The following is a 17,963-nucleotide window of genomic DNA, read 5'->3' as shown; positions in this document are numbered from 1 at the left end:
CCACCAGCTTTGGGGATGCCCTTAGCCTTGACGGCCGGACTCTCAGAGCGCACAGACGTCCTGGGACTGTGATCACCTTGATCACTAGCGAGCGACTGCACGCTGTCGTCCTTGTGCTCGATGGACACTGGGCTGTGCCCTCCCGCAGAGCCCGCAGGAGCATCGTGCGTGCTCTCGGACTCGGCTTCGTCCTCACTGCCAGAGTCGAACTCACGTTCAGCGAACCGAGGGTTCGGACGATTGTCTGGAGAGGCCGAGGGCGACGGGCTGCGGCGCTTGCCTGTCTGCTTGCCCACAGCCGCGTCACCCGATGGGTCGATCGCCTCGGAGGCCACCTGAGTAGCCTCCTGAAGTGCGGAGCCTTTGCGGTGAGGCCTAGTGCTCTTGGCTTGCGCCTTTCCGGCAGCAGCCTTGGAGCGTGTCTTCGCACCGCTCTTTGCAGCGCCACGAGCCATGGTAAACGGTCGAAGTGGAGACCAAGAAGAAGAGCGCACAGACTGCTGCTCGAGGCTCTAACTGTGAAGTGAGCCTCCGCCGCGCTCGCGCGGCCAAGTCGATGTTTTTCGACTTTGAAAATGAAAGTTTGTGACGAACACTTCTTCATTCTGATTGGTTGGTAAACCGAACCTAAGTGGGGGAGGATGTAACGGGGTACGTATCCCTAAGTGTACCCCTAGTTACATGAAGTGTGACACGTCATACTTTGGGATATTTGGTACAAGGTACCAAGGTCGTCCAAAGCCAGTCATTGGCTGATGACATTGCTTTTCTATAGAATTCTTATAGTTTGTAAAAAAACCAAGCTTTATCTTCCTAGAAATATACATTCTACCTTGACATGTAAATAGGTCACTTCGCTCCCTTTTCGATAAAAGGGGGCCTGTGAACTGCCGTTCACTGAGAGTTTGTAAACTCTCGGAAGCTAACTTCCTTTAGCGCAAGGTGCTGTGTGACCCCGTCACATCAATGCTCAGGAAGCAGAGCAACTAACACCAAGTAATTCAGTCTTCATATTTTCCCTTTGCATCAAGGAGCTTGTTTGTTACTTCGCGGAGCGTGTCTGAGCTAAGCTTACAATATACCCATTGACCAAAAGTACAACTTAAAAGGCCCAACTCGGCAACCTTGACAGACACAGTCCAACCACGTTTGTGTACAGTTCCTGCCAATTTTTAAAGCATTACCTGTTTTTCTTAACCCTACACGTTGCAAGACGCGCGCTCATTTTGGGGGAGAATTAAATCGAAGATCGCCATGATATCGCCAGAGGCTGAAGTAGAGTTCGCCGTGCGCTTGATAGGTGACGCAAGGGAGCACATGGTATGCCTGTTGGGCAGCGCAGCGGAGATTGGTGCTTGGGTCGCCGAGAAGGCTGGTGTGTTGCGTCTTTATACTATGTTGCAGCGAATAGTAGGACTGACTGGTGTGTAGTTCCCATGGAGCTGGTCGAGCGCCAAGACAACGAGAGTAAGTGGCGCGCGACGATCGAATTCTCGCCAGCCACCAATACGCTCGAGTATAAATACGTGGTGAAGGACGAGCGGACACGCGAACTAGTTTCGTGGGAGGGACTCCCAGGCAACCGGACGCTTACGATTGCCCCCGGCACCAACGTCGCGCTGTAAGCTGCTTATGCCGCGAGAACGCAGGTAGACGAATAATTAGCTTACGTGTCCTCGTGTCCTTTTGGTATTACAATACAGAGGGGCTTCTTCAAGTCAGAGCTCGACCTACACGACGCCACGAGTGCCGACGCCGGGACCACGCGACGCCAAGCTGGGCAATAATGGCAATACTAACGGCTTTGAGGAGTGGCGCTGTTGCCGCACTAATAAGGAAAGCAACCCGTGGTGGGAAGTAGATTTGGGACAAGAGTACGCCATCTCCAGCATCCATTTGTGGAATGCGATGACGTATCACGAGCAGGCGAGACGCCCAGAGGGCCGTCCACCACTTACGTCAAAGGCGTCGACATCGTCTCCAGAACCTCCACTGTGGGTGTTTATATCAAAGGAACAACTAGGCTGTGAAAATGCTTCCTATAACGAAGCACAGGACAAGGCGACAGCAGATTCTTCCTCTGTCCGTGCTATTCAGGTGCCAAGTTTGTATGACAGTCGTGTACGATCGCTGAACTTTGCTGTTAACGCTTCCTCTCTTTCGGGAGCACCAGCGTTCTCTTCTGTTAAGGGGCGCTACGTAAGACTGCAGTGTGCTGGCGCCTTGTGTGCCCTGCAATTTGCGGAGCTCGAAGTCTTCACACAAGATGCTGCGGTTCCAGTAGTGAATAGTAAAGAGACCCAACAGACGAGCACACTATGCCACACACAGGACGATGGATTTTTCGGTGTTGCAAAGGCGCTGGACTCGGACATGCGTGAGTATGTGGAGACTGGGTGGTTAAATCCCGCTGCTAATGAAGCGGAGCTTCAGGTATGGATTGGTAGCTTCGATTCGACCACGCCAGCCATTCAGTGGTTGAGTGGAGAACAGAAGCACAGTCGCGTGGCAATTGAAATGCGCCATGAAAAACAGAAGAAGGGAACCAACGAGGCAAAACTGCAGGACGGCAACAGTCAGGTTAAAGAAATGCAGCCAGTAAGCACGTGGGAGCCACTTCCGGTAGAGTCCAAGAGTGCAGCCCTGCTCGACAAGGAGTCGACGGAGATGAATCAGCTTTTGGAAACACATCAGCAACTGGCTGGGGCTGACATTTCTGCATACTTGAACAACGCGACGTCTTCAACGGCAGCTCCATCAAACCTGTCTTGGGTTTTGAGATTGGCGTTTGCTCAGTCGCTCGAGGCATCCAACGTGGAAATTTTGGGGAATGCGATTGCCACGCGGAAGTACAAGAACGGTGATAGCATTATACAGTACGCAGAGCAGAAACGCTCTGTGTTCTACATTGAATCGGGCAGGGTCGAGCTACTCGGTCCAGCGTCATCAACGGGCACAAATGTAGTCGGATCACTCGACGAAGATTCTTTCTTCAACGAGATGGGACTCTTTAGTTGTTGGTCTAGACAGCCAGCATTGTTCAAGGCTAAGGGCGACGTGACCTGTCAAGTGATCGAGCTAGAAGCTCTGCTCAAAAGCTTTGGGAAAGACCAAGGTAGCTTCAATTCGCGACGATTATATCCGCAGCCGACGCAAGGCTGCGTCGTTGCGCAAAGACAGGAAGTTGCATTACACAGACGACACGCATGCCCAAGTGTTCCGCGTCAAAATACCTGTGGCCACCGTGGACGGGAGCGGAAATTACACTGACGGACTCAGTCACCGCTGGACGTTTGATGTCTACGACTGCCAGAAGGATGCGAAGTCTGGGGCCTTCGCTAGAAACGAGCTATTGGGCTCTGCTTATCTTCTTCCGTCGCAAATCGGCAAGCAGGGAGAAGCGGACCTGGCGGTTCCGATCCTTTCTTCGAACAAGGGTATCGTTGGTCAGCTCTCCCTGTCATGCCTGGCTTTGACTCCTTTCGTCCACCCCAAGAATAACATTGCCAATGTGTGGCGCTCCTACTGGCGTGAACGACCTCCACTTACAATCGGGCATCGGGGCATGGGGCGGTCATACTACCAGGTTGAGGGACACCGTCTTGCGCTGACACGAGAAAATACTCTGGCCTCGCTCATTATGGCTGGACGGAGCGGTGCTGAATTCGTGGAGTTTGACGTGCAACTGACTAAAGACCGGGTGCCCGTGATCTATCACGACTTTATGGTGAACGTTGGTTTGGAAGACAAGAGCGCAGAATCGCATGGTACCAGACACGAGAAGTACGAGATCGGTATCCATGACATGACCTTCCGCCAGCTAACGCAATCCTATACGACTCCCGTGCCACACGAGGGAACTAAGACTCAACTTTTGCAGAACCGAGTGAAGAAGCACTGGGCACGTCTGCAAGGGGACAAGCAGGTCCCCTCCCCACGACGGGGACGCCTCGCCAGCGATGACAACACTAACGAAGAGCATCATCTGGTGGATTTCTTTCCTCGGCTTGAAGATTTACTCAAGCACGTACCCGCGGAGGTGGGTCTAAATATTGAGGTCAAGTTCCCAGACGACTTCTTTCGACCGGGGATGCGGAGTCTGAGCTGCTTCGCTATCAATGCGTATGTAGACAGACTCCTTCAGTGCGTATTCGACTTCGCTGGCTCGCGTCGCATTTTCTTCTCATGCTTCGACCCGAATGTCTGCATCGTACTCCGTGCGAAACAGGCCAAGTACCCCGTGTTGTTTCTGACCTATGGCTCTATGGCACCACACGCTTTTGATGCGCGAATGACGCTTCAATTCGCCACCAATTTTGCAAAAATGGAGAAGCTGCAGGGCATTGTATCCAACTCTAACTCGTTCCTCGAGACGCCGGAGCTAGCCTCGCTCGTGAAAAGGTACCTGGGCACTGTACTGATTACGTGGGGTGACCAAAACACGAAGCACGAGATGGTTCAACTACAGAAGCGTCATGCGATCGACGGCGTTATCAGCGATAACGTCATCGATCTCATCAATCAGGATAAAAGGCTGCTTGCGCAGACCAAGGGTGATATTTTAGAGCGGCCGTGAATTGCATACATGTGAAGGTATGGGGCAACGCCATTGTTTGCATTGCAGGAATCATCAGATCCAACTCATAGAAGCATGGATTGTAAGCCATTTTTGCCGATTATCGATATTCTACTGCGTTGTAAATCAGAAAGTAGTAGTACTACAGTATACGGGAAGCAAGAAACATATCGTCGATTAATTCGAGCATAGTCCGTTTGTACTTGCCATGTAGCAGCAGTGCGTCGGCAGCTTTTATTATCTTGAGCTAAGACAAAGTTGCGATGTCAGGTGTGAAGCTCAAGGGTTTCGCCATTGGTAACCCACTGATGGACATGGTGGGAACTCGCAATTATTGTTCGGGTCGCGGGACAATCCTATACCCAATGACGGGCACCATAGCGCCTCTTCAGTGCATCCGTGGCCGTGTCCATTTCCTTCCTCATCCAGCGAACCGGAGGTGCTCTCATCGCCTGCACTCCAGTCGTCCGCTGATCCGGAGGACGAGGAGCTGTCTGAGCCCCTGACGCTGCAGGATGTCGTCGTCGCCGCCGAAAACGTTAATGCCACGGTCGCCAGCATCATCCATCGTAGCTTGAAGCGTCCAGTGAACATTCCCACGATTAAATGTTGCGTTGTTGGATACTTGACTCGGCTTGAGGTTTCCAGAAATGAACTCACGCCCCCTGAAGCTCAAAATAGGCCTTTGCATTAGGGGTGGTATTAGGTAATTTTGCCCATTTTTTTATGGACGACCTTAGCGTCCAGGTTTCCCAGATTGAAAAAATACTCAGAAATCTGATTCTCCATGGATAGTCCAGCTAGGGAGCCAGGTTTCGCCCAGGTTTCCTTTTAGAGAACGGAATCAGACTTGGTAATTAACATTCGGGAACTTAAATGACCAAATCAGGTATTTTCCAGGTATAAAACCTGGGATACTCATGTGTGCACGACTTAGGCTAAAGTGGAAATGATCGTAGGCAGTCGACGTCGGAACTCACCGCAACCAATCGTTTTCTTCACCGTTTACCCAGGTATTTTACAGGTTTTAAAACCTGGGCAAATCATGTGTGCGCTACTTAGAAAAATTCTAGAGTGATGGCCGCTGCGGTGTGTCGGCGTTCACGCTCATGGTGGCGTACCACGAATGTACCATTATCGACTTCTGCCACACACAGTCATTGTCCAGGTTTTGCCCAAGAATTGACCATGTATTAAAATCGTTAGTGTTTACATGCATGTTGCACTGACGGATATGCACGAATAACTAGCGCGGCCTCAACTTCATGACTGCGTGCAGCATCTCCCACCTCAGCTTCGTAATACCAGCTGAGGACACATCGCTGGGGGATTCGCTGCTCACGCAAGTCCAGAAAAACCGGCACACAAACACACCGCAACTGTCACTGTCCGTTTGCACCGGCTCGGTTACTTCCAAAGCTTTGTAGGAATCGTCACGTAGAGGCCCAGTACGGATTTCTTCAGCCATCTTCTGCAACCGTTTCTTGTTTCTCTTACCGCCCATGCTGTCATACATCTTGACAACCTTGGTGTCTCGGTCAACCACGAGGCATCCCCAATGCGTGCCACCAAAATTGATAGGAAGAAGCACGAATTGGTGCGAGGCAACACTTTCACCAACTTTGTCGAGCGTGCTTGTAGAGATACGACTTTTGGTGGCCTTTGGTTGGGTTCCATTCTTGGCATCTTTGGCTTTTTTTGGGGGCGGAATGACGACTGTACAATTGTTCTTGTACCGTGCGAGACAAACCGCAAAAGCACGCATGGCATTATCGTTTAGCCAAGCGGAATCTCGAAAGCAAAAGAGATTGTTGTACGTCAGGTCGAATCCGAACCCAACCAGCGGTGTATACGGCCAACACTCCAGTATCTTTCCCATTATAATACCCGCTGAAGCGGAGTCACTGACCGCGGGTTTAACAGTGCTATTCAACCAGGTACAGCAAAGAACAGCATTGCGACAAGTATCTTGTAGCCCCCACAAGGATTTCATAGCTCTCTGGTGAACTGACCAGCTTTTTCAATTGACACCACGTAACTCTCAATGCTGCCCATTCGTTCACCGTCACTGTCCAACTCAATTTCTTCATCTAGCGCCAATCCGCCCCTCAACTTATCCAACGCATCATCAACAAGCGATTCGACTAGCCGGAATCGCACTCGATCTGGCACGTAATCTCCGTCGACGCGCCACTGAATTGACCTTCCCTCACCATTCTTGCTGACAGGAAAGGTAGTAAGGAAAGACCCAACTTCGCGAACTCCAGGCATGATCATCCATAGAGTAGACACCACATCGCAGACGTCGTTATCTCTTAAAAGAGCGCGTAGTTTCATCCCGTTATTGTACTCTTTTAGTGCTAACGCCGCCTTCACTTTCATCGCCGAACGATTCAAATGAGGTCGCCCGGCCCTTCTGACCTTACCATTCAGCTTGATTTTTGGTGGTTGGGCTGCGGTCGTAGACATCTCTGCTGCTTGAGTCGCAGGACCAGCCACCTGAGTGGGCGGTACGTCGTCGGAATCATCCTTGGTAGCCGCATTCGCATCGCTAGCCTCAGTATCTTGCTGTTGTTCAGAATCCACCCCTGCTCCACTTTCACCTGCTCCTCCATCCGAGTTGTCATCATCATGTCTGTTGTCACCGTCTCGATTGGGGGCAGAATGCTCTGCCGTGGGTTGTCCATTCCTCATGTTGTACCACCATTGATCCAACTGCGACATCGCACTAGCGAAGGCATCGTCTTCGAACCTCGCAAGCTCACCACTGATGCGACTAAGTGCCTGCTGAGCACGTCTGTATTTCTCCGCTTCACTCAACCTTCCACCAGCAGATTGTGAATGGGCTTTGTATATCTTAGCCACAAACGGTGCCGCCACCTCTGTCAACTCCTGTTGCGAGAGCCGGCTTTGACCAAACCACCTGCAAAACACATACCTGGTTAATACCTGATGAAAACATGGCCAATACCTGGACGCAAAGTCAACATACCTTGGCGCAATTGTCGAGAACGGGATAATGAATGGGTTGCCACAGCGCTTTCGGTACATCATGGCGTGTCTGCAGGGAAGCTTCATGGTCTGAGCAAACTCACAGTCGCACAAGTAACCCTCTTTCTCGATAAGATACTCACGTTTACCACCGCTGACAGTGACAGTAGTGCCATTGTCGGTAAACGTGTAGTTGTTAGCAACAGCATCATCCGTAGCAACATCGTATTGAGCATTGATCGCTGCCGCCACCCAACGTGTTGTCATTCCCAGCGCTACATTCATTTCTTCTGAGTAGGACACGTCCCGTAAGGTGCCAGGCATCTCGACCTTGGACCGATAGTCTTCCTCTTTGCGTCGCTGGAAGTCCAAAAGCACCTTCAAACTAGCTCTCATTGTAAAGTGGCCTTTGAGATGCCGTTTGAGCTTACCAAATAGGCTCTCCACGCGGTTGTTGGTGTGATTTCCGAAGTGAGGCAGATCAACGCGATACGCCATCACCCACATCTCGCAGCAGTCGTTCCAGTTTTTGTCAAAATACTCCCACAGATCGGTGCGATCATCTCGGCAAGCGAGGCTCTTAAACTCTTCACGGTGCATATGGTAGTCTTCCTCTGTTCTGGAGTAAGTCATGTTGGTGATGGCGTGTTTCATCTGCGCTAAAACATCCTCGTCGTAAGCACCGTATGACTTAGATTTTCTGATCGTCTCATGCAACCACTTGATCACGTGAAAGTGGCAATACAGCACCCGAGCTTCGGGAAGCTTCTTGCGAACCACCTCGACTTCGCGCATGTCCTTGTCGACGATCACAATACGGACGAACCGCCAGTGTTCGTTCGCACGCTTGAAATGATCCAAGCACTTGGCCATATGCCAGTCACCGTTCGTTTCGATTAACGAATACTGGACAGGCTGGCCTTGGCCAAACTGGTCCATACCAACCATCGTAAAAAGCTGGTAGCTGTACCTAACCATACACAAAGTCTGGTCAAAATCTGGTCATACCTGGGGAAAACCTGTCCAATTACTACCATGCAACTTACTGATTGGTTTTGTGCGTACAGTCCATTTGAATCACCTCGGGGAAGTTGTCCAACATCGCACGCATATGCCCACTAGTGAAGGAAAGCACACCGGTATCTCCACGTGCACTTTCGTGCACCGAAGAAACATTTGCCGATGACTCTCTGTTGAAGTCCATAATCATCTCAGCCACGGCATCGTTATCAGACAACTCCACACCTGCGAACGCATCAAGTTAGAGGGGAACAAGACGACAAGACATGTAATCAAACCAAACATTTACCTTGATTACGCAGCCGGCGAAGTAGATTGTGCACATCATCCATGGAGACTCGGTGCTTTGAGTTCTCTCGAATGTAGTTGTACACGCTTGTTGTCCCGGCTTCGGATACAACCAGCAGCTCAATACCTGGCATCAAAGGTGAGTCCGCCGGAACCTGGCGAATACCTGGATAAGACCTGTAAATGTCTTCGGAGACACGATGATTATGGGCGTACACTTCACGCTTCATCACAACGCCCCATTGACCGTCACTACGCTTGGTAGCTTGAACCAGCATCTGAAACGGACAATCGGTAGTACTCAGCTTGTGTGACGTCCGCTTTCCCGTTGATCTGTCACGTTCGGACCACCCATGCGTACAGATAAACTTGCGCTGATAAGGTTCCATCTCTGCAGGGACGAGAGGCAACTCTGAGTCAGGAAGCCCTTGGTACCTCACTTGGCGCCGAAGATCAGCATTCCTGCGGGCTACATTGATCACCTCTTTCACCACGATTTGTTGGCGCGTCGCCTCCATGTATTCCTTGAGAGACTGCTCCAGCGAGGCCCACGAATCATGATGCGTCTTAAATACAGGGACCTGAACCAGCTCTTCTTTTTCGACATCGGAGACGGTTCTTTTCTTTCCTTGACGACGCTTTCTCGTTGGTTCCGTCTCCACTTCATCTTCTTCCACTTCACCCTCTCCCCCTTCGCCCGAAGCGACCTTTTCCTCCTCTGCATCCTCTTCATCTTCCACCGAATCGTCCTCTTCATCGCCCGTAGTCTTCTTTGCTTCACTCGACGTGTCCACACCTCCCTGCCCTTCCTCGCCATCTCCTCCTTCATCTGCGACGTCTTCTGTTGCCTCCTCCACTCGCTCTTGAGCATTGCTGTCCTCTGCTACTTCAGTTGGACTAGGGCGAGATGTCTATATACTTTCTCTGGCGTGTGCTCTCTCTGAGCGCGTACGCGCCGCACGCAAGAGAGCGAGGTTAGCCTGACGAGCTTCCTCGGCCACACGCTCTTGCTCTGCCATCTTCGCCTTGATCTGGGCAGTCTTGTTCGTGCGTGCCATCCTCGGGGCGTGGGGGGGGGCTGCCACGTGTCTCCCTAACTGGTGGCTAGGAATCAAAAGAAGAAAATGAGAGTAATTTAAACCGTTAAAACTCTACCTGGACAATACCTGCCGACCAAGAGAGCTTGAAGTGTATTTTTATCGTATTCATCTGAACTATCTAAAATCCATCCATGGATCCGAACACGAGCACGAGCACACATCCAGCGGGCCTGTCGCCGCTGGAGCTGACGAAGCGCCGCGCGCTGTTGGACAAAATCTTGCTGCTCGAGTCACGCGGCTCGATTCTGCCGACCGACGCGCGTACACTCCGCAGTCAGCTGCACGATAGTCCAAGCGGTCAATGGAAGGCCGTGGACGTGCGATTGAAACAGCTAGCACGTAGCTGGAATCCGTACCAGGACGCGACGATGGGCTCGTCCAGTGCGAAGAAGTACAAAGACACGAAGAAACTAGACTTTTACCAGCTCCTAGAGCTGGAAAATGACTCAAAAGTCACCTCCGAAGACATCAAAAGACGGTTCCGTAAACTAGCGCTGCTGCTGCATCCAGACAAGAAGCTTACGAGTCGCAAACGTAAACGTGAAAGGAACATTGAGGAAGAGGAGGAGGTGGAGGTAGATGAGGAAAAGCTGCGTGTAGTGGATTCAACGCAGTTTGCGCGCCTCCGATTAGCGTATGAAACGCTCAGTGACCCCGAGAGACGCACAGTGTATGACGCAAAACTGCGGGAAGCTGCACACCCTCAGCAATCGCAGCAGCTTGGTGAAGTAGTCAGGGATCAAGTGAAGTTAGAGGCGCCAACTGACTTTGCGTCCTTGGAATGGATGGCACGCGTTAAGCACAAGATGGATGTGATGGCTCGGATTGCCAAGTGGGCCAAGTTACTCTCAGTCAACGCAACCGAACTGCGCTTCGAGACCGGGGAGCCTTGCACAGGTAAAGGCTGTGGAAAAATTGTGAGTATGGACCGAGATTTAGAATGTGCGGGATCTCCCCGCCGTCGTGTATACATTTGTTTGTTGCACAAATATATCCACGCTTGTGACGAAAGCTGCACAAGTACGTTTGGTGACGCAGAGCTGGATCGACGCGTGTGTCCCATGCGAGCGTACTGGCTCATTCAGAACTGGTTATTCGACCAGTTGCAATCCGCAGCCTTCCAAAAGTGGCAGATGCAGCAGCCTCGTAACCGAAATGTAATTGAGCAACAAGATGAATGCCCTGCATTCAAGAGAGTAAAACAGGAAGAAAAGGGAGAACCCGAGGAATCTACTTGTGCACCAGTGATATGTGGCTTTGAGCAGTCTGAAATTCATCTTGGCGATCAATACACCCGATTTCAGGTGGAGAGAATTGCAGAGTGTCAAAGTAAAATGTGCCAACGCAACTTCCAGTTCTTGGACGATGGTATTTATGCTTGTCGCCGTCACGGAACGCCACATATCTGCACTTTCGAGCAGTGCGATCGACAGGAGCTGCACATGGGTAGCTACACTTGCTTGGTAAGCGGAAACATTTATGGTCGTGAACGAGAACGAGCAGGGACGGATGTTCGTTCGCGTTGCGTTGTCTACTCAGATGTTCAAGGCGATGAGACCTCGGTGGAGATGGAAGCTCGAGGTAGGTGTAACTCCACCAAATAAGTTGGAGCCGCCACCAAAATAAATGGAGAATGCACACGAATGGTGGACAGCTAGCACTCACTAAATAAAAGTGGAGTGTCCACACATTTAGGAAGCAGTAACACTTAGCACAAAGCTAATAAACACTCCATGTCAGTTCTTTTGTTCGAATCGTTAGCATAGGTGAAGTGATTCGAGCACTAAGTTGTAGCGATCATGTTGTAGTTGCAGCAACAACAAGTCGCTGTCAACGACGCCTCACTTTCCCTTGTAGCGTGCCATGGCACTACATTTCGGCTGGAATCCGAGCAGAGACCACACTCTACGAGGTTGTGGCTGGGACGGTGGAGTCCACGTGCCCCTTTGCCATTAAGTTAGCTTTCCAGTGTCACTCTCCAACTTGAGCCCAAGAGCTCCAGCACCACACTCCGTCCAGAGCAGCGGCACCCCAGACCGACCACCAACGCAGCTCAAAGAAAAGCACAAGTACGTTCATTGATGTTATAAAATGAACGTTTCTAGCATGTTGATTCTGCGTTCATCTACCATGTTTGCTGGTGCAGTGCAATGAGCTCGACATGAAAAAGTGCGTGATTGGGTCGCGCTCGTAGTCAAAGTACTGGCACTTTGGGAGTCGTCGCCATCATCTCCGTCTGGATCGTACTTGCCAACTACTTCGTTGTCGAGGGTGCCAAGGCCATAAACGTGCACAGTATGCACGCATTGGCCATCCACGCCCACAGCCTGGATCCTGCAGCTCATTGGTCACGGCGTCTTCGATCGTCGCAAACCGGCACTCTTCGACAGCCTGGACCAGGCTCTGATCACCGCTCCGATGTTCGTGTAGTTCGAGATTTTGTTCCCACTCGGTTACCGTCCGGAACTCTACACGCGCGTGATGAAGCAGGTCTGGATCAAAGCAAGACCTTCCAGGCTACAAAGACGCTGTAGTTGAGGCCACAAGACAGTGACTTTTGTGGCCTCATCATAAAGAAAAATAAATTGTTTTCGATATATCTATGCGAATTTTGTTGTTAGGAGGCTACGACGATCTCTGCCATCTCTATGAGACTTTTGGCAATACCCTCCGCCCCACTGACGAGACAGTTGAGAAGTAAGAACTCCTCCATCGACACCTTCTCGTAGCAACGTTCTTCCAGCAGCCATTCCACGTACGCAGTCTTCATCTGCGCCGCGATGTCGCTACCGAAGAATTCCTCCACATTTAGAACGTCGTGCTCGCGACACATGGCAGGAGCCGATGACGCAGCCGCCGAGCCTCTCTTGTTCTTCTCAACGGACGAAGCTTGGGACGAGTTGCGTTAGCTCTCACGTGACGGCATCGCGGCTCGCGAATTGTTGACATTCGCTTCCTGCACACCCAAAGGTGGAAGTTTGGACTGAATCTTGTCGCCAGGGTTCACGTCAGCGACCTTCGACTCGTCGTTCTCGCTCGCATCTCCCGCATCGTCCTCGTTCGCATTGATAGCTGCCAGCCCATGCTCCGGTCTGGCTACCAGAGCCGAGGCCTTGGGTCTACATGGCGTGTACACCTCCACCTCGAGCTTGAGGCCGTTCTCCAGCGCCTCGACGAACTCTTCGAACGACACCAAGCCGCTGTTATCTTTGTTCACCACACGCATGAATTCCTCGACGTATTTGTGGATCTCGCCTTGCTTGACCGCGCCAGACTGGGCGAAGATGGTCTCCAGCATGTCTGCCACTTCGTCCGCGTCGATCTCGCCGCTACAGTCCTTGTCTGCCAAGCGGAAGGCCTATTTCATCTGCATGAAGATTGCGGTCTGGTCCGGCTCCGAGTACAGCTAATGCATCGCGAAAGAGCATCTCTCCAACGTCTTGAACGAATCGGTCACTACAGTCTGGAATTGGCTCTACCACTTTGCACCTGTGCTCGTTGCTGTCAAGTGAAGCTTCAGTGTCTCAAATGTCGACACTGTTAAGCTGAACTCGGTCGTGTTCGACGCGGAAATTGAACCACCGCACCAGCTTAAATAGTAGCGTGTTGTTGTTCAGTAGTCGACGTAAACACTCGAGAACTTTTTCACATTTCAGAGTCGAAAACGCAGGTCTCCACATGAGCGGTTCGGTTTAAGCCTCCGCCACTGAGGACGCTTGTTGCGCATGTTTAACGGGATCTTGGCCTGCTCCATCTAAAAGATCGTCGTTCTCACTCTCCATTTTGTATGTCTCCACGTAATTTTCATGAGCGACAGTGCGACGAGCGTGTATATCTATCTATTTCTGTATCTTCAACACTTCAATACTTTGGCACTGATTGTGCTATTGTGGTGGTCGTATATTTTAAGGTGGTGGTGGTGACCCGTTTTCTGTGTGTGTGGTCCCGTCCACATTTTGGGTGGATCTACACTTTTTTATAATAGCAGTACATATAATTTAAAGTGGTAATAACCCGGACTCCTCGTAAACGGCTCAAGCGCGACCAAGAGGGAGAACGGGAAACTTCACCAGTGCGCAAACGTTTGCATGACCGTTTAACGCCAAAACTTCAGCGATCAAAGACGGCGTCCTTCCACATTTTTCTGAAGTTGCCTCCTGCGGTTGCCATCTTACCGAAGGTGACGCTGGAGCTGGAAGAAGCCGCAGATAGCAGCTCAGACGATGAAGACCTTTTACTTAAGGCATCTACTGAAAAAGAGAACTTGCTTCAGCTGTTCGTGAACTCCCACCATACTGTCAACTACATCAAGTACTGGATGGAAGACCTCACAGAACAGCAATTATCTATTTGGGACCAGCAGATCTATTGGGGTGATACTCTCATCGGTGAAGAGACGAACGTGATGGTTCTATGTAGAGGAACATGGCATCTCGGCAGGTTGTGTGTTGGAACTGCGTCTCCATGATGATTGTCCGCTGCTGGTATCGACTTGGAATGGCATAAACGCTGCAGCTGGCGGATGTGGAGGAGCTCCAGTCGAATACAACACGGTACAGATTTCGAAGGAGGCAGCAGAAGACTTGGATGATCTCCAGGAGGAACGGGAAAATGTTGTGGCTGGTGAGGAACAAGCCTTTGAAGCGTCTCGTCTGAAGCGGAAGCGTGAAAAGTTAGAGCTGCGTGGTGCTATTGACCACACCGAGGTGCTACGATATGATAATGCAAATTCTGATTTTCGACTATTAGGCGTGAGCCAGAAGCGAGCTCTTTGCGATGGGGACGGAGGTAAATACAAGCGCCAACTCATTCCACCAAGCTCAAATTCGAGAAGGAAAAGCAGACAAGCAGAGAGCTTTGGTGTCCAGTACAAATTGGGTATTGGTTCAGGAAGAGCTAGAGCAGATTCCGAACGCGGTTGAGGCGATGAGATCGTTATCGAACAATGCTCGGCCGGTGAAAGGAGGCAAAACGGTGTCGTCAAAACCAAAGAAATAAGTCTGCTATTTGCACGTCTAATTAGTCATCGAGAAGAGAGGCGAAAACTCGTCTGCAGCTCTCGAAAAGAGACATGGTGATTGCGGTCGATGGTGCGTGGAAAGCAACACGGGCCCCTGCACCTTTGTACAGTGCGAACACGCCCTCCTGTCTACGCACCACAAAGAAAACAGTGCAAAGTTTTAGTGAGCTAGGAGGACGCTGGAAGTCAATCAACTGGACCAGTAGGGATAATAACAAAATCTACCTTATCACTTGCGTCAGACCGTCAATGATGCCGCGATATGCCGCTGGAGTTCCTTGCGACGCGTACGCACGTTGTACCTGTGCGGATTCGACAATTAAATCCCTGATTGAATAGAACAGATTATTGATATACCTGGAGGCGTAGCTTGATAAGGTCCAGCGGGTTGGTGAGGAACGACGCAGTAGCACCTGCAGCAGCTGCACTTGCAAGTGTGTATTGTGCTGGTAGCTCCTCCACGTCGAGTCGATTCTGCGCCAAGGCTTTGCCTTTTTCGTAAAACATGAAATAGAGAGCCGAAAATGGGCCGAAAGAAAGAAGAGTGGCAGCGTAGCCTTTGTACAGACCAGCAAGGCGTTCCATATGCGCGATCGTCTGCACAGCATCCAGAGTGTTGCGGTAGTAGATTTCCCGCGTAGCTCCCGACGCACTCAAAGCCTGTACCTGCACCTGCATGCGCTCCTTGATAACATCAACGGGTACCCAAAGTACACAACTGAGAGTCTCAGCTGCCATTCCAGCACCTAAATACAGCAGCGACGGACTACTGCGGACGATCTCGACGTCCATGAGCGCGTCCTTGCAGACCTCGTACGACGTCATGTAGAGGCAAGTCGCAGGCGCTGAGCCCAGAATGCTCACCCCAATGCCACGATACAGGCCTCGTAGGTGTTGCAAACTGCATATTGGAGATTAGTTGGAGTGCGATGCGAGTAGATAGAGTAAAAGTAAGTTCTGACCTGAAAGACCGTAGGTTGAGTTGCGACGTGATGGTTTGACCGGTGGACGTGCTAGCCTGCAATCGAGCCTTGACGGTGTCTAGCGGGTGGCAGAAGATTCGCCCGATCATACCAGCAGCAGCACTACCCTGTTTGCATGAAGTGAGAGGTTACCAACGACTTAGAAGCGGACAAATCGAGGGAAGACAAACCAAAATGGTGGGGAGCTGATTCTGAGACTTCAGAGAACATCACGAAGCGAAAAAAAGAGAGCATAATATGTTAGTGTGTGAGCTTCTTAAGCAGAGTTCGAATAGCGTCTATCACCTGCTGCGGGCGCGCACGCAACGACGAACTTCCATCGTCCTTCATTTTGCAGGTAAAGTGCGCAACTGATGTTGCCGAGAATATTCATATTTATGGTACGTGTATGTTCATTTTGTGTTCAGAGAACTGTCTAGAACAGTTTCCGTAAATCAGTAATATAACTTCTTACTAATAAGTACTGAGATTTTATAATTTAGATTAAATCTATGAGACAAAATGATACTGATGAACCTAAGTACGAATCGCGATTTAAGCACTCTCAACGAAAGCGGGGCGATCTTTTGAGCCCTTATAAGCTACAGAATGCTTAAAACGGAAGAAGTTGTGGTCATTTATGGGCCCTCGAAATGACGATACATTTAGGAGTGTTGTGAGCTCAATATTTTTCAATTTTAAAAATTCAAGTGTTATTTAAAAGCTCTTGCTAAAAGCAATTGAATAAGGGTAGTTTTACAGTTTTTCGATGGAAGTTTACAGTAAATGTCACTGTTTCGGTTAAGTGCGAAAATCAATTGGCCAACTTTAAGCTCGAATATCTCGATAACTCTAAATGGCTCATCAGTATCATTTTGTTTGACGCAGCCTCAATTTGTCTTTTTTAATTAAAACTTCGAAGTAAATTACAACCATAAAAACTAAGCTGTGTGGTAGTTACTCATCTCATTCGGCAAAACGGCTCTTACCTCAAAGCTAGTCGGTTTTCCACTTCGAAGCCTCCATCGAGTACCCCATCGCCTCCAGCCCAGAATACATTTACAAATTGCCTCTAAAGTTAATCAAACGAAAACAGAGTACAACTAACGTTATTACAAAAACTAGCCGCTACGCAGGGTTAGTTTTGGTTTAATTGTGCTTAATTAGGTCTTCCGGCGTCTGCTTCGCTTCGGCGGGATAATTATTCAAAAAAAAATCTGAATACCTAAAGCGACTTTAATTTGATAATAATTTCACAAAATGAGTTTAAGCAGTCTCAGCAAAAATGCGGGTCAGTAAGCCGTGCAATTATTTCTACAAAAACCTGAGCCCCCAGCACCATGTTCACCTTGCTTAAGAATGATGTTTCTAATTATATTGAAACAATCTCTCTATTTTTATAATTGACTATCACTGTATGTATCTTTGATGGACATAGCCCTTAAAGTTTAGCAAGGTTCTTTCAAGATGCTACTCATGGTCGCAAGGCCACACGATCGCAACCCCCGTAGTTTCAGTTTTCATGATTTAAGTCTTTGCACTAGGCTCGGTAGAGTCTCGTGCTTTTCACTCTTTGCCGACTCGAGGCATTCTAACTCAATTCAGTCTTCGTTTTGCCTACATTCACGCGAGTGATCAAGACTCATTCGTCTTCCAGAAGAGCCCATAACAATTTCGAATTTATACTCGAGTCGAATTCAAGTTTCTAGTTCAATGTTTCAGTTTCCAGTCCCAACTTTCAGCTGCGCTCGCAAGTCCGGATATACTGTATCGCTTTTTTTTAAGTCCGATGTCAGCCAACATGGCTGACATGCACGACGCAAACACGTCTGGAGACCGGACTCACACAATAAGCGGTGACGCTGCAGAAACTTCGGGCCCGTCCTCGGTCCCGGCTGCCGCCATTACCGGAAACGCGGCACAAACTCCACCACCGGAAACGCGGCACAAACTCCACCACCGGTTGCTGGCCGACGTGAGTGCAGCAGCAAGCCATACAGGCACAG

The 17,963-nt window shown here is 50.1% G+C and overlaps 5 protein-coding genes across 5 annotated transcripts; 3 read left to right on the top strand and 2 right to left on the bottom strand.

Moving 5' to 3' along the window:
- Nucleotides 1–1,254: 1,254 nt before the first annotated feature.
- PITG_13245 (glycerophosphodiesterase, putative) lies at nucleotides 1,255–4,576 on the top strand (the record flags this gene model as incomplete). Its single annotated transcript, XM_002899855.1, has 5 exons — nucleotides 1,255–1,375; nucleotides 1,432–1,621; nucleotides 1,704–2,381; nucleotides 2,448–2,860; nucleotides 3,120–4,576. The coding sequence occupies 5 exons, from the start codon at nucleotides 1,255–1,257 to the stop codon at nucleotides 4,574–4,576; spliced, it is 2,859 nt and encodes a 952-aa protein (XP_002899901.1).
- Nucleotides 4,577–10,075: 5,499 nt separating this feature from the next.
- Nucleotides 10,076–11,601, top strand: PITG_13242 (uncharacterized protein; the record flags this gene model as incomplete). The annotated part of the gene is made up of 3 exons (XM_002899854.1): nucleotides 10,076–11,121; nucleotides 11,221–11,438; nucleotides 11,479–11,601. 3 exons carry the CDS (start codon nucleotides 10,107–10,109, stop codon nucleotides 11,599–11,601), a joined length of 1,356 nt encoding a protein of 451 aa, XP_002899900.1.
- A 1,279-nt stretch (nucleotides 11,602–12,880) lies between these two features.
- On the bottom strand, nucleotides 12,881–13,273 carry PITG_13241 (uncharacterized protein; the record flags this gene model as incomplete). The annotated part of the gene is made up of 1 exon (XM_002899853.1): nucleotides 12,881–13,273. The coding sequence occupies one exon, from the start codon at nucleotides 13,271–13,273 to the stop codon at nucleotides 12,881–12,883; it is 393 nt and encodes a 130-aa protein (XP_002899899.1).
- A 1,020-nt stretch (nucleotides 13,274–14,293) lies between these two features.
- Nucleotides 14,294–14,905, top strand: PITG_13240 (uncharacterized protein; the record flags this gene model as incomplete). Its single annotated transcript, XM_002899852.1, has 4 exons — nucleotides 14,294–14,348; nucleotides 14,416–14,763; nucleotides 14,807–14,837; nucleotides 14,899–14,905. The coding sequence occupies 4 exons, from the start codon at nucleotides 14,294–14,296 to the stop codon at nucleotides 14,903–14,905; spliced, it is 441 nt and encodes a 146-aa protein (XP_002899898.1).
- An 89-nt stretch (nucleotides 14,906–14,994) lies between these two features.
- PITG_13239 (Mitochondrial Carrier (MC) Family) lies at nucleotides 14,995–16,067 on the bottom strand (the record flags this gene model as incomplete). The annotated part of the gene is made up of 4 exons (XM_002899851.1): nucleotides 14,995–15,124; nucleotides 15,221–15,297; nucleotides 15,353–15,896; nucleotides 15,958–16,067. The coding sequence occupies 4 exons, from the start codon at nucleotides 16,065–16,067 to the stop codon at nucleotides 14,995–14,997; spliced, it is 861 nt and encodes a 286-aa protein (XP_002899897.1).
- Between the last annotated feature and the right edge of the window lie 1,896 nt (nucleotides 16,068–17,963).

This window comes from Phytophthora infestans, genomic scaffold (assembly GCF_000142945.1).
Source record: "Phytophthora infestans T30-4 supercont1.28 genomic scaffold, whole genome shotgun sequence".
In the NCBI taxonomy this organism is placed as follows: domain Eukaryota; phylum Oomycota; class Peronosporomycetes; order Peronosporales; family Peronosporaceae; genus Phytophthora; species Phytophthora infestans.
This window is presented reverse-complemented; position numbering and strand designations above follow the sequence as displayed.